This window comes from Lithobates pipiens, unplaced genomic scaffold (genome assembly GCF_037356315.1).
Source record: "Lithobates pipiens isolate NorthernLeopardFrog02 unplaced genomic scaffold, aLitPip1_a1.2 Scaffold_22, whole genome shotgun sequence".
Lineage (NCBI taxonomy): Eukaryota > Metazoa > Chordata > Amphibia > Anura > Ranidae > Lithobates > Lithobates pipiens.
This window is the reverse complement of record NW_027507784.1, coordinates 105,196,435-105,210,443: the sequence shown is the minus strand read 5'-3', so window position 1 is coordinate 105,210,443 and position 14,009 is coordinate 105,196,435. Positions and strand designations below refer to the sequence as shown.

Here is a 14,009-nt window from a genome sequence, read left to right as displayed (position 1 = left end):
TAGCAAAATTGTGTTTAGTTAACTGCAGACTAAACGGAATTTACCAAAGACTGCATTGCCAGTTATTAAACCTTATGGAAAAAAGGATGTGGGGGTGGTAAATAGTAATTCCCTTGTAGGTCCATATGACACTGAAAATGATTTCATTACTGAAACAAAACGTGGACTGCCACAGATGACTTTATAAAAATGCCACTTGGCTGTTTTAATGATCTTTTGCATGTAATACTACAGGTTTTCTTGATTGTTGGCAATGCTTCAGATCTGGTTCATTGGACGTGTCCGCTAATTTCATTGTGAACACAGGTGGTGTCTATAATATATACGTACCCTTACAGTGTCGTGGTTTCCAAAGTAATGAGGCACAGTACTGTGTCTGGTAAAATATAGGCTTCAGAATCTGTTTATTCATATTTCCTGTTCCACGTTACTTTAATTTACACTTACCATTGTTTCAGAATTGTCTTGCTCAACAAGAAAATGATTTGTCATGTGTTTTGGAAAGTTGTACCAGACACAAAGTCGGTGTATAAAAGAATTCAGGTCGGAAAAAAAGAGGTTTGCTATTTTTGGTGGTCTGTGTTCTCTCAATCATTTCCCAAAGATGCTTAGCATGGATAAAGAACAGGTTAGGAAGTATGACTAACTCTGTCCATGGAATGAAAACAAACCTTTTTTTCTGTAAAGGCAAATCCCCAAGAGATCTCCTTCTGACTTGGCTTCATCTGAAGCTTTTTGTAATCTGGTTAGCTGTGCATTGAATGTTTGTGTCAACATCCAGACAGATGCAACTGGTCCCTTCATTGTACTAACCTATTATTCTGAATAAATAACGCATTAGAAGCACTGGATATTAATTTGCACAGAGAGAGTACACATTCTTCCTGCTTCCAGGACATTTGGTACTGTATTTCTAAACTGGTTTAAGTAAAATAGAATACCATCAGATGGTCTCAACTGCTCAAAGTGTTTAATTAGGTAGGCTGTTGTGTGTTTTTGTTAGTATTTGCAGGCTAGGTGAAATTCAAGTAAGTTTATTCCCACTGAACTGACAGGTTTTTATCAGTCTTAACTAGGGCCGAAACAACGAATTATGGAATTAATCGATTACTATTTTCATAATCAATCGGCCAGAATGCATTATTACATATATAGTTTACATATCAGGTATTACAGTGCAGCACACATGCAGCTCAGTACAGCGTCCATATATCAGTAAGTGCCTGAGAACTTGTGAATGTGTGAGGAGCAATGCCTCGTGGGACATGTAGTCCTGGGCAGGAAGTGAGCGGTTCTAAAGGCAGAAGTTTTCTTTACCTTGCTATTTGGGCAGGGGCACTCAATTCTATACTTTGCAGCTTGCTATTGGGGCACGCTGAAGACAGGAGGAGCCAAAAGTGTCACGGGGGAGAGGAGGCTCCAGGCTGCTCTGTGCAAACCCATTACACAGAGCAGGTAAGTAGAACATGTGTGTTTTTTTTTTTTTTTTTTTTTTTTGTTAAAAAAAAAAAAAAAAAATTTAACCACTTCAGCTTCAGATTTACCCCCTTCCTGACCAAGCCCTTTGCGATATGGCACTGCGTTGCTGTAGCTGACAATTACGTGGTCATGCAACGATGTACCCAAACAAAATCGACGTCCCCTTTTCCCCCACAAATAGATCTTTCTTTTGGTGGTATTTGATCACCTGCAGTTTTTTTTTTTGCGCTATAAACAAAAAAGCAACAATTTTGAAAAAAAAAAAATCTTTTTTACTTTTTGCTATAATATCCCCAAAAAAATATATAAAAAAAAATTCTCCCCACAGTTTAGGCCAATATGTATTCTTCATATTTTTGGTTAAAATTGCAATAAGAGTATATTGGTTTGCACAAAAATTATCGCAGCTACAAAATAGGGGATAGATTTATGACATTTTTATTAATTTTTATCATCACCATCACTGGGAGCAGCAGATCAATGTCATGTTGCTAGGAAGAACAGGGAAAGGCCTTGTTTACCATCTCCCCGTTCTGACGATTGCGGCCACCAATGGACATTGAGACTGCGGGCACGCTAGCTGCGAATGACACGGGATGTACAGGCACGTTGTTTTGCGCACACGTGCCATTTTGCCAGCGTATAGCGGCGTGAGTCGGCAAGGGGTTAAAGACTCAGGGAAGATGAGCATCTGAACCCAGAGAAGGTAGAGGCTGATAGACTGGAGGTACTAGAAGGCATTGTGAAGAAGTGTAGTGTATCTCACGCCTACTAAACAAATTAGAGTAAAAAAAATTTAAATAAAAAATATATGTATGATAATAAGCTGCTGTCCCCAAACTAAATGATAAAATAGAAGGCATTACAGTTAAAGTAAACTTTACCAGTATTGTGCATTATATTTTCAATGCCAAACGGTTTTTGGTTGCATATACATCAATGGAGAAACTGCAGAAGAGTGTGCAAAATCACATGTGTAAAAATCAAAACGCACAGAACAAAGCACTGCAGAAACTGATCAAAAGCAAACTGCATAGGTGTGCGCCGAGCCTTATGTTTGCCACACAGATCAATTTTCTGACAAGTATAAAATAAATCTGTACATTCCTTGAATGTAAGAATATTGTTTGAAATTTTCACCTGAATGTCATTTCTAAACAAAAAAACACATATGCTGTCTGTTAGAAAACTTGTTGAACAAAGGAATTTTCTATTTCGAAATTTTCCGGTCACTGTGGTTGAAAACAAACATCGATTTGACCCTAGTTAAGTTAGTTGCAGCCCTAGTCTTAACCACTTGACAACTGGGCACTTAAACCCTCCTCGTGACCAGACACATTTTCAGCTTTCGGTTCTCTCACACTTTGAATGACAATTACTCAGTAATACTGTACCCAAATAAAAAATTTTGTCCCTTTTTTCATACAAATACAGCTTTCTTTTGGTAGTATTTGATCACCTCTGGGTTTTTTATTTTTTGCACTATAAATGAAAAAAGACCTACATTTAAAAAAAAAAAAGCATTTTTCCTAGTTTCTGTGATAAAATTTTGCAAATCATTTTTCTTCATACATTTTGGCCACCATTTATACTGCTACATATATTTGGTAAACAATAACCCAAATTATGGACATTATTCAGTCTGTGTGAAAGTTGGAGAGTCTACAAGCTGTGGTGCAAATCGTAAAAAATTTATCACATCTGATGTACTGGCAGCCTATCATTTCCTGCGACCCGAACAAGCCAGGAAAGTACAAATACCCCCCAAATGACCCCTTTTTTGAAAGTAGACATTTCAAGGTATTTAGTAAGAGGCATGGTGAGCTTTTTGATATTTTTTTCCCATAATTTTTTACAAAACGAAAAAAAAATTTCCCCACAAAATTGTCATTGTAATAGGTTATTTCTCTCAAATGGCATGTGTATACCACAAATGATGCCCCAAAATACATTCTGCTACCCCTCCTGAGTATTACGATACCACATGTGTGGGACTTTTCCTCAGCCTAGCCACACAGAGAGGCCCAACATGCAGGGAGCGCCATCATGTGTTCTAGGAGCATAAATCTAACTTGTTGACTACCTATTACACTTTTGAAGGCCCTGGAGCACCAGGACAGTGACACTGACATGGCACTGATACGTGGCACTGATGACAGATGGCACTGATACATGGCACTGATGACAGATGGCACTAATACGTGGCACTGATGACAGATGGCACTAATACGTGGCACTGATGACAGATGGCACTAATATGTGGTACAGATTGCACTTATACGTGACACTGGGGACAGGTGGCAGTGACGTACTGTGGGCACTTTATTTTTTTTCCACTTACTGCTGCAGCTGTTGGTCTCTCCCTCCTCACATGCTGTCTCTGTGTGAGGAGGGAGAGCCGGCGACGAGAGATGATCTCATATGTTTACATATGAGATCATCTCTCATCGAACACTCAGATCGCGCTGTGATTGGCCATTTACAGTGATCTGTGACTGGCTGTGTCCAAGGGACACGGCCAGCACAGAATTTCCCCGATGCGCGCTCACGGAAGTAAACAGGACGATGTCCAGGGGTGGCCTCCCGGCAATTGACGTCCACGCTGTAGCTGTCTTTTGGCTGTAGTGCAGGCGCCTAGTGGTTAAGGACCAGAAGGTTTTACCCTCTTGGTGATCACGCCATTTTTTTTACAATACAGCACTGCGTTACTTTAACCGACAATTGCACGGGCGTGGGACGCTGTACCCAAATAAAATTGATGTCCTTTATTTCCCACAAATGGAGCTTTCTTTTGGTGGTATTTTATCACCTCAGTGGTTTTTATTTTTTGGGCTATAAACAAAGACAATTTAAAAAAAAAATATCTATTTTTTGCTATAATACATATCCCAAAAAAAAAAATATTTCTTTATCCGTTTAGGCCAATATGTATTCTCCTACTTATTTTTGGCAAAATAAAATCCCAAAAAGCGTATATTGATTGGTTTGTGCAAAAGTTATATCATCTACAAAGGGGATAGATTTAGGGACTTTTCATTTTTTTTTTTTTTTTTTATTATTATTATTTCTACTAGTAATGGCGGCGGTCAGCAATTTTTCTTTCTGTTTTTTTTTTTTTTTTTTTTTGGGACTGCAACATTACGGCAGACAAATCTGACCCAAAGTGACATTTTTTGGGAACCAGTGACTCCAATACAGTAATCATTGCTAAAAAAAAAAAAAAAAAATGCACTGGTCACTGTATAGATTACACTAGCAGAGAAGGGGTTAACAGGTTAACTTTTTTTTTTAATCTTTAACCACTTCAGCCCCGGACCAATTAACAGCCTAAGGACCAGAGGTCTTTTTACAATTTCGCACTGCTTTAACTGGTAATTGCGTGGTCATGCAATGTTGTACCCAAACGAAATTTGCGTCCTTTTCTTCCCACAAATAGAGCTTTCTTTTGATGGTATTTGATTGCCTTTGCGATATAAATGGAAAAAGACCGTAAATTTTGAGAAAAAATTATATTTTCTACTTTTTGTTATAAGAAAAATCGAATAAACTCAATTTTAGTCATACATTTAGGGCATAATTTATTCAGCCACATGTCTGTAGTAAAAAAAAATGTCAATAAGCGTATATTTATTGGTTTGCGCAAAAGTTATAGCGTCTACAAACTAGAGTACATTTTCTGGAGTTTATACAGCTTTTAATTTACGACTGCCTATCTAATTTCTTGAGGTGCTAAAATGGCAGGGCAGTACAAACCCCCCCCCCCCCCCCAAATGACCTCATTTTGGAAAGTAGACACCCCAAGGAAGTTGTGGAGAGGCATGTTGAGCCCATTGAATATTTTTTTTTGTCCCAAGTGATTGAATAATGACACAAAAAAAAAGTTTACAAAAAGTTGTCACTAAATGATATATTGCTCACACATGCCATAGTTATATGTGGAATTGCACCCCAAAATATATTCTGCTGCTTCTCCTGAGTACGAGGATACCACATATGTGGGACTTTTTGGGAGTCTAGCTGCATACGGCACCCCGAAAACCAATCACTGCCTTCAGGGTTTCTAAGGGTGCAAATTTTTGATTTCACTCCTCACTACCTATCACAGTTTCGAAGGCCATAAAATGCCAAAATGGTCCAAGTCCATGAAATATTTTATATTTTGCCACAAGTTGCAGGAATTTTACAATTTTTTTTTTTTTTTGCACAAAGTTGTCACTAAATGATATATTGCTCACACATGCTATGGGCATAAGTCAAATTACACCCCAAAATAAATTCTGCTGCTTCTCCCGAGCACGGGGATACCACATGTGGGGAACTTTTTGGGAGCCTAGCCACGTACGGGACCCTGAAAACCAAGCACTGCCTTCTGGATTTAAATATAAAATGCTACCAAAAAAAACTGTTAGCGATCGCAGGGATCAGGCCTGACTCTGCGATCTCTGCAGTTATGTGTTTAGTGTTTTGTAAGTGACAGTGATCGATCGATACTGCACTTGGGTGGGCTGGGCAGGGCAGAGGGGCAAAACGCAGGTGCCAGCAGGTATCTGGACTGATCCCGCTAACAATGTGTTTTTTTGGAACCCTAAACTGCTGGGGATGCTAGTATAGATCTGATCAGATCAGATATTGATCTGTTCAGATTTTATACCACTATGGGAGGTGTATGCTTTGCGCGTGGGTGTTAGCGGTACTGGCACTAACCTAGCGCTGCCTGGGGAGACGCAGACCCTGACCCTAAAACCTAATTGATATCACCGCCAGGTGATCAGGGGGTTAAACCTTTATTGGGTAATAAATGGTGGGTGCCCTGATGCTATAAAAAGCAAACTAACCAGAGTCACCCGTAACACTTATACGGTGATCACTGGTGAAAGGGTTAACTAGGGGCAATCAGGAGGTTCAAATTTTTATTAGGTAGTATATGGGGGTCCCTGGCGCTATATAAAAACCTGACGGGGAACCTAAATAACTAACTGGCTAACCAGCGTCACCAGTGACACTTATACTGTGATCGCTGGTGAAAGGGTTAACTAGGGGCAATCAGGTGGTTAAAACCATTATTGGGTAGTATATCGGGGTACCTAGCGCTATAAAAACCTGGCGGAGAACCTAAAAAAATAACTAGCTACCTAGCAGCACTAGTGACACTAATGCAGCGATCAGAAAAACGATTGCTTAGTGACACTGGCAAAAGGGGGTGAAAGGGTTAACTAGGGGCAATCAGGGGGTTAAAACCATTATTGGGTAGTATATTGGGGTACCTAGCGCTATAAAAACCTGGGGTTTGTGTACCTATGTGTTAGTGTAGTGTTTGGTGCACTTACTTTTAGTCTTCTCCTCGTAGTCCAGTCTAAAAGACCGCCCCGAGGAGAATGACATCACTTCCTCCCTGCCTGTGTATACAGTACACAGTGGGAGGAAGCTTCTCATTGGCCAGGAGCGATCGAGAGGGGATGGCCAGAAACCAATGGCCATCCCCTCATCCCGGATCGCTCCTGCAGCGAAACGGACCGCCGTATCCAGCGGGAGGGGGTCCGATCGGACCCCCCACCCGCTGGAAGGCAGGCACGTACATGTACGTGCTTGTGCCTGCCGGTGCCATTGTAATGACGTACATTGGCAATACGGCGGTCCTTAACCACTTCCCACCCGGCCAATGCATATATACGGCCGGGTGGGAGCCGTCTACTCCTGATAGGACGTTCAGGAACGTCCTTCAGAAGTAGCGGGATCGCGCGCGCGCGTGCCCGCGCAGCGGCGCGATCCCGATGTGCTCGTGTCACCCGGACACAGCACATCTCGGATCGGCAGGAGGGCTCTGTGATTGGCCCTCCTGATCACATGACGGCCGTGTCCAATCACGGCCGTCGTGATGTAAACAAACAGCCGGTTGCTAGGCAATCGGCTCTCCTCTCCTCACACGGAAGTCATCGCTGAGGAGAGGAGAGCAGAACGCTGCAGCCGGCTGATGATCAGTGAGTATGGGCTGCTTTTTACAGCTTTTTACTCACTGATCATCAGTGTAGTGTCAACACACAACACACCACACAGTACAAACACAGTCCCCACACATGTCCCCAAAACACACATGTCCCCAAATAATAAAAACACATGTCCCTAATAATAAAAACATGTCCCCCACATATGTCCCACTAAAATCACATGTCCCAATGATTATCTGCACACATATGTACGTGATCACCTGCACACATATGTACATGATCATTTGCGTACATATGTCCGTGATCACACAAACCAATTATTATACACTTAACGGAATTTTTTTTACCAAAAACATGTAGCAGAATACATTTTGGCTTAAATTTATGACAAAATTCGATTTTATTGGATTTCTTTTCAAATAGAAAAAAAAAAATATTTTTTTTTTTTCCAAATTTCCGCTTTTTTTGCGCTTATATCGCAAAAAAAAAAAACGGAGTCGTGAATAAATAACACCAAAATAAAGCTCTATTTGTGCGAACAAAATGATAACAATTTCATTTGGGTACAGTGTAGCATGACCGCGCAATTGTCACTGAAAGCGCTAGAGCGATGAAAGCTGAAAATTGGGCTGGGAAGGAAGGGGGTGAAAGTGCCCTGTATTGTAGTGGTTAAGTGGTTAATGCATTCTATGCATTAAGATAAAAAGCCTTCTGTGTGCAGCAGCCCTCCTAACATTTACCTGAGGTCCCTCTCTGTCCAGCGATTCCCCATGAGTGTTTCAGCTGTCTGAGATTCTCCCACCTAATTGGCTGAGAGTCAACAGTGGAGCCATTGGCTCCCGCTGCTGTCAGTCAAAGCTAGCTAGCCAATCTGGGAGCAGGGGCAGGTCGGGGCTCCGTGTCTCAATGGGAGCTGTGACTCAGCACAGGTGGTCCCATAGCAAGCCCCTTGCTGTAGGGACACTGAACAGGAGAGAGGGGCCAGGATCACAGAAGAGGGACTTGTGCAAATCCACTGCAACAGAGCAGGTAAGTATAACATGTTTGTTGTTTTTCTAGGAAAAAAAAAGGCTTTACAATCACTCCAAATCTAAGCAAAGTCCAGAAGTAACACAGCATATCATATGGCACAACAAATTCCAGTCTCAAAGGTGGCCACTGTTCCTTTACACATGCTCAGTAGCGTGTATCCAGCCCCGCCCTACCGGTTTCATCACAATCAGGGGCATGTTCAACCAGTGGCTTGACCAAAAAAAAAAATACACACACACAGTCTCCCCACACACACAGTCTCCCCACACACACAGTCTCCCCACACACACAGTCTCCCCACACACACAGTCTCCCCACACACACAGTCTCCCCACACACACACACACACACACACACACACACACTCCCTCTCGCGGTGCATGGGGGAATCACTCCCACTGTCCTATTGCATTCTGACAGGAGCGAGACATCCCTGCCATCAGAATACACTAATCAGTGCTGACTGCAATAGCCAGTGGTGCTGTTCGTTGACGATAAACCCAACAGGCTGGTTGAACACAAGTCTATCAATAGATCGTGTACAACCAACTTGCCCATAGGTGGAGTTAAATTTGGCCAGTCCTTGCTTGACCCGGACGAATCTTGATCTATGTATAACCATCCTAAGGCTGGGTATACACATACCAAAATTCGGCCAGTTCAGCAGGAACCAGCTGAATTTCAGTACATGTGTCCTATAATCAATCAACCACTGCAGCTGGACCCTCAACCCTATCAGAATACAAGTAGCACAGCCGGGGAGATTCCTGCATCCACATGACTTGTGTCAATGTGGGGATCTGTGAAGTGTGTGTTTTTTTTTATTTATTTATTTTTTTTGTTTTGTTTTTTCTCATTCTTAAACTGGAAAAAAAAATACTATTTAGCTGGAAATCACTTGTTAATCCTGCATTCCTGTTGTATAGGGCCTCCTCCAAAGGTTGAGGATGTCTGTCCAAGTTGGACAAAGTTCGGTCCCTGTGGTCTCTGTCAGAATTCCTAATGCTTTCATATTCTGATGAGAGCTAACCTGTCAGACGTGTCCTCACTTCTCTCCCTATTTAGCTGATGGGCTCCCGCTCTATCTGTATGAGCCTCAGTGTTGTCAGATGGACTTTTCTTTTACTTATTGCCCATCATTTGCTGTTTTGTTGGTAAAATTGGTTTGGACTGTGTGGTATTCTTGCTCCCATGAGTAACTGCATTTATATGTCTACTCTTTGGAATCCTACCACTGTACCCCCTATTGGCAGCCATGCACTGTACTATTGCATTGTAGGGGCAGAGCTTACTCTAGTTATACTTTTTGTTGGCAGTGCCTGTTTTATACACTGCCCAATTGTACTGTAGTGTGTTTTGTACAAAAAATTATTAAAATAGAACTTTTCAGATTTAACAAGCCAAACAAATTTGTAGCCAAGGCCACAGATTCTCGATCCTTTGCATTGGATACTCTGATGGGTCCAATTCAACTTTGTGCCTATCCTCCAATAAAGATTCTCCATCGACTGCTGTAAAAGAGTGAGGAAATAAAATCTTTTGTGATTCTCATTTCACCAAATTGGGCCAGAAGGAAATGGTACAAAGATATACCCAGACTGTTGACAGACAAGCCACTTACAGACTGCAACTACTGGCTCAAGTCGTCCTATTCCGTTCTGCGTCTCAGTCAGTGGCTTTAATGGCATGGGTGTTAAAACTCAAGTCTTAAAAGATAGGGGTAAGAGTAATAAAAGAAACTCTCATAAGATTTATCAAACATGATTTGCATTGCTTGGTGTGAGGATAGAAAGCTAATTTTCAGGAAATATTCTTATTCCTATTTTGACTTTCTTCAGTCTGTCCTTGACCAGCATCTCACCCTGAGTACCCTCAATGATGGATTTCTGCTTTTATCCATTTTATTCCAGAAACCTCTTGCCTAACATCCCCTCATCAAGACTTTTCTTCAGGGAGTAACTAGGGGAGGAACTAGGGGAGGCAAAATATTAAGGTGATTAAACTTCAACTTTTTAAGGTCGCAAAACATGCTCCAGTATTAACATCTAGCAGGGAAATGTTTAATGTTTAACATGACATTTCAATGCCAGTCAGTTCACTGCAGCTCCCATTAAATAAAGGGGGGGGGGGAAAGAAGTAACGCCTAATGCCAGTAGTGTATTTGGATTTAGGTCCCATTCACACTCTTAACAGGGGCCATTTGCAGATAGCTGCAGTAGACCCTGTTGGGGGGGGGGGTCCCTGTGATTAGCTGCAGATGGGAAGCCATATTCAAACACTGGGAGGTTAACATCTCCTGAAGCAATTCACGGCCAATCACATGTAATCACTCATACAGCAATTATCTTTGGATGATCACCCCTGAATGCAGACAGTTTGCATCCAGGGCCAATCATTCACATTTAATCGTTACATGAACGATTACATGTGATTGGCCACAAACAGTTGTGGGAGCTGTCGGCCTCCCATTGCTTTCAGTTGTGCTCCCCACCTGCAGTTAATCGCAGACAGCCTAATTTGGAAGCGTTAATGGGACCTTTAGCTTTCTGCGCTCTTGCCCAAACTGTCTTACATGCACACCCCACCCTGGTGGCTCAGAATTCTCTTACACTTACTATAGATGTCTGGGCTCTGAACAAGGCAAAGGTGCTTCAGGAGGCGTGAGAGAGGGAATAAATGTATACGGTATGTGTGTGTGAATGTTAGTGTTGTAAAGTTTGCCAATCTTGACAGTAAAAGTTTTTATAAGAGGTATTAAAGAGTATTAAATAGAAAATAAACACCAATTGTAAAAAAAAAAAAAAGTATTAAATAGCTGTAGATGCACAGTTCCCCATGCCACCACAACAAATCTACCCAGGGTAGTGGCAATGATGATCTGTCCGGATGGCACTTAGGCACAGGGTAGCGTGCACAGGCCCTTTATTATACATGTCTCTGATTGGTAGTAGTATGATGTGAGCACAAATGAGCATATGTATTGCTTATACAAAAAAACTGACACTGCCCAGCAGGATGAAAGTGTTCCCATTCCATTAACTGTAATGTAAACCAATTACAACAATTTTCAGGGGGCTTGAGTCTCCTTCCTTGTGGTTCAGCTAGATGGGGTAACCTGGAACTTCGTGCAAGAGCCTTACAGCCAAACTTCCCAACAGACATGAAGCAAGGGGAAAGATTACTCTATTGCCAATTTCTCAAAAATATCAGTTTTGATTAAACTGACTCCTTGTCATGAAGAGTGCACATAACATTGTTGTGTAGTACCCACTGTGGATTTTATTACAAGCCTGCAAAGGACTTGCACTGATTTTGAGCGTTGCATTATCTGCAACCAGTGATCATTTAAAATGTTTTAATTACTGTGGATTACACCACATCATTGCTGAAAGCACAGGAATTCTCAGCTATCTCCTTATCTTTACTATGATATATTTATAGGACTTGTACGACAATGTGTAATATTTTTAGCAAGCAAAAAAGGAAAAAAAAACATGGGTTATCTCTTGGTCAGCTTTTTGCCAGAGTTAAGTCATTTTCTGGAATTTTCCAGGATGGCTGTGAACAGAGTTGATTGTGAGTGAACAGTGTTTTCATTGAATGTATATTATAAGAAAGTATTAGTCATTCGTGGCTCTTTATCTTCTGCCTGACATGTAGTACATGTCTATTTTCTCTACTTTAACCCATTTGTGTCTGGCACTTCCTGAAGTCCATATTTTTTCTCCATTCTCAATGTGATGCAGTCCTGTGCTGGTTAAGTAATCAAGAAAGTCGTGCGTAGGGGGATATGGGGGAGGGAGACTGAGTTGATGAATACATAAAGGCTGCTGCTCTGTTTCATTGGTTAGATATGCACTTATTGTGGCCAGTCTAAAGCAGCGTGACTGCAAAGCCCACTCAGTCCCCCCTCCCCACCTTTTCACTCACTAAGCCGATACCTCAGACTTAGAGCATCCTTCTCATCAACAATTCTCACTCCCTGGCTGGGCTTTAAACCATCTGGACGCCGGGTCCTGATCTTTATACAGATATTTTTTAAATGGAAGGAAAGAAAAATCTAATTCCAAATGCACACTCCAAGTACTCCAGTCATCATAACCAACTGGTTTTCAATAGGCAACCCAATGGCCAGCACTGATTTAAACCACATTATATTAATTTCCAGGATGTTCATCTCTGCATTGTAAATTTTTATATATATATATATTTTTTGTTTTTTTGTCGTTACACTGGGGTCTGGTCCTTTTTACTGTATTTATTTAGATTTTTTTTCTAGTTGAAGAAAACTTTTTTTTTTGTTTGAAAATGCCTTCAAGAGAATCGCAGCTAAGATATGTCAAAACTGCCTCTCATCCCAGAAAGCATGAAAGCCAGCAGCAGGATCTGTTGGCTACAGCTCTGGGGAGGAAACTAAACTCTCAAAAGACTTCTGCAACCTTCTGGCAACCACTGAAACTCTTTGCTTATTCACAGTTGACGTCACTTGTGAGAAGAGCAACATTAAAGGAAAATGAACAGGTTCCCAAGTACGAAAAGGTCCACAATTTTAAGGTAAGACTTTTTTTGCATGCTTACCGAATTTCTTCCTAGTATACTTTTTCTATGAAAGAACTGAGTTTGTTTATCAAAATGCATTGGTTTATTATCTTCTGCTGTTTTATGAGGTTGTGTTATATGGTATATGGTATATACTCTTTGGCAAATAGAGATTCAGGATTACCAGTTTTCCCTACACTCACCGTGAAAGTTATGGCTTCAATATTGGCATGTATGTTATTCTCTCTGCAATCTGTTTAGTAAAACGGCAAACCTGACCTGCAACATTCTGGCTGGGGGTTTGAATGAGCAGCCACAGCAACAATAGACAGATGTTGGATCTTTGTCATATCTGAAGATACACCCGGCAGTATATTTTCTGCTGTAATGTTTAAGACTGGGCAATATCAAATTTAGAAAAGTTAGTTACAATTTAAAGTGCCCTTTAAACAAATTTGGGTGATCAGAGATAATTGTGTTTAAAACCCAAAATTTTGAAAGTCTGACAGAAGTTTCTATATTCTTTTTATATCAGACATGGGAACTTGAATGTCTCAGATTTATGAGGAGCTTCAGGTGCCAACATGATAGACCAGTATGGCATGCTGGCACTCACACCTAGAGAGCAATAAACTGCATGTCTTCTTTTAACTGGTTCCCTGTTTTACAAAGTTGATGTTTAAAGGTCTTACAGAGAGCAGTGCAAAATTCAAACTTTGCTAGATGTTATAGTGTTTTCTGCCGAGTATTGTATTGTTAACTATAGAAAGATCGCGTGAACACGCTATTCCATGTCTGTTTTCCCAACACCATTCTTTCCCAATATTTACTTGGGATACCTACACATATTTACAAATGTAAGTGCTAAAAAGTAAATTTTTTTTTTTTTTTTTTTACATTTGAGCTATTACTTTTACTTTAAAGGTCAGTCAATATAAAAATCTAAAACTGGTTCCTTAATTGTGGGTAGATGCCAACATCCCCACCTGAGTTTTATATCTTTCTGGGACTTTA

At 40.9% G+C, this 14,009-nt stretch overlaps 1 protein-coding gene across 1 annotated transcript in view; it reads left to right on the top strand.

The window, feature by feature from the left end:
* The window catches only part of CHN1 (chimerin 1), a 214,976-nt gene that overhangs the window by 176,575 nt on the left and 24,392 nt on the right, over nt 1–14,009 (top strand). The window contains exon 8 of the mRNA XM_077448057.1: nt 12,933–13,010. Coding sequence (XP_077304183.1) covers nt 12,933–13,010 — 78 coding nt within the window. The remainder of the gene's footprint in view (nt 1–12,932; nt 13,011–14,009) is intronic.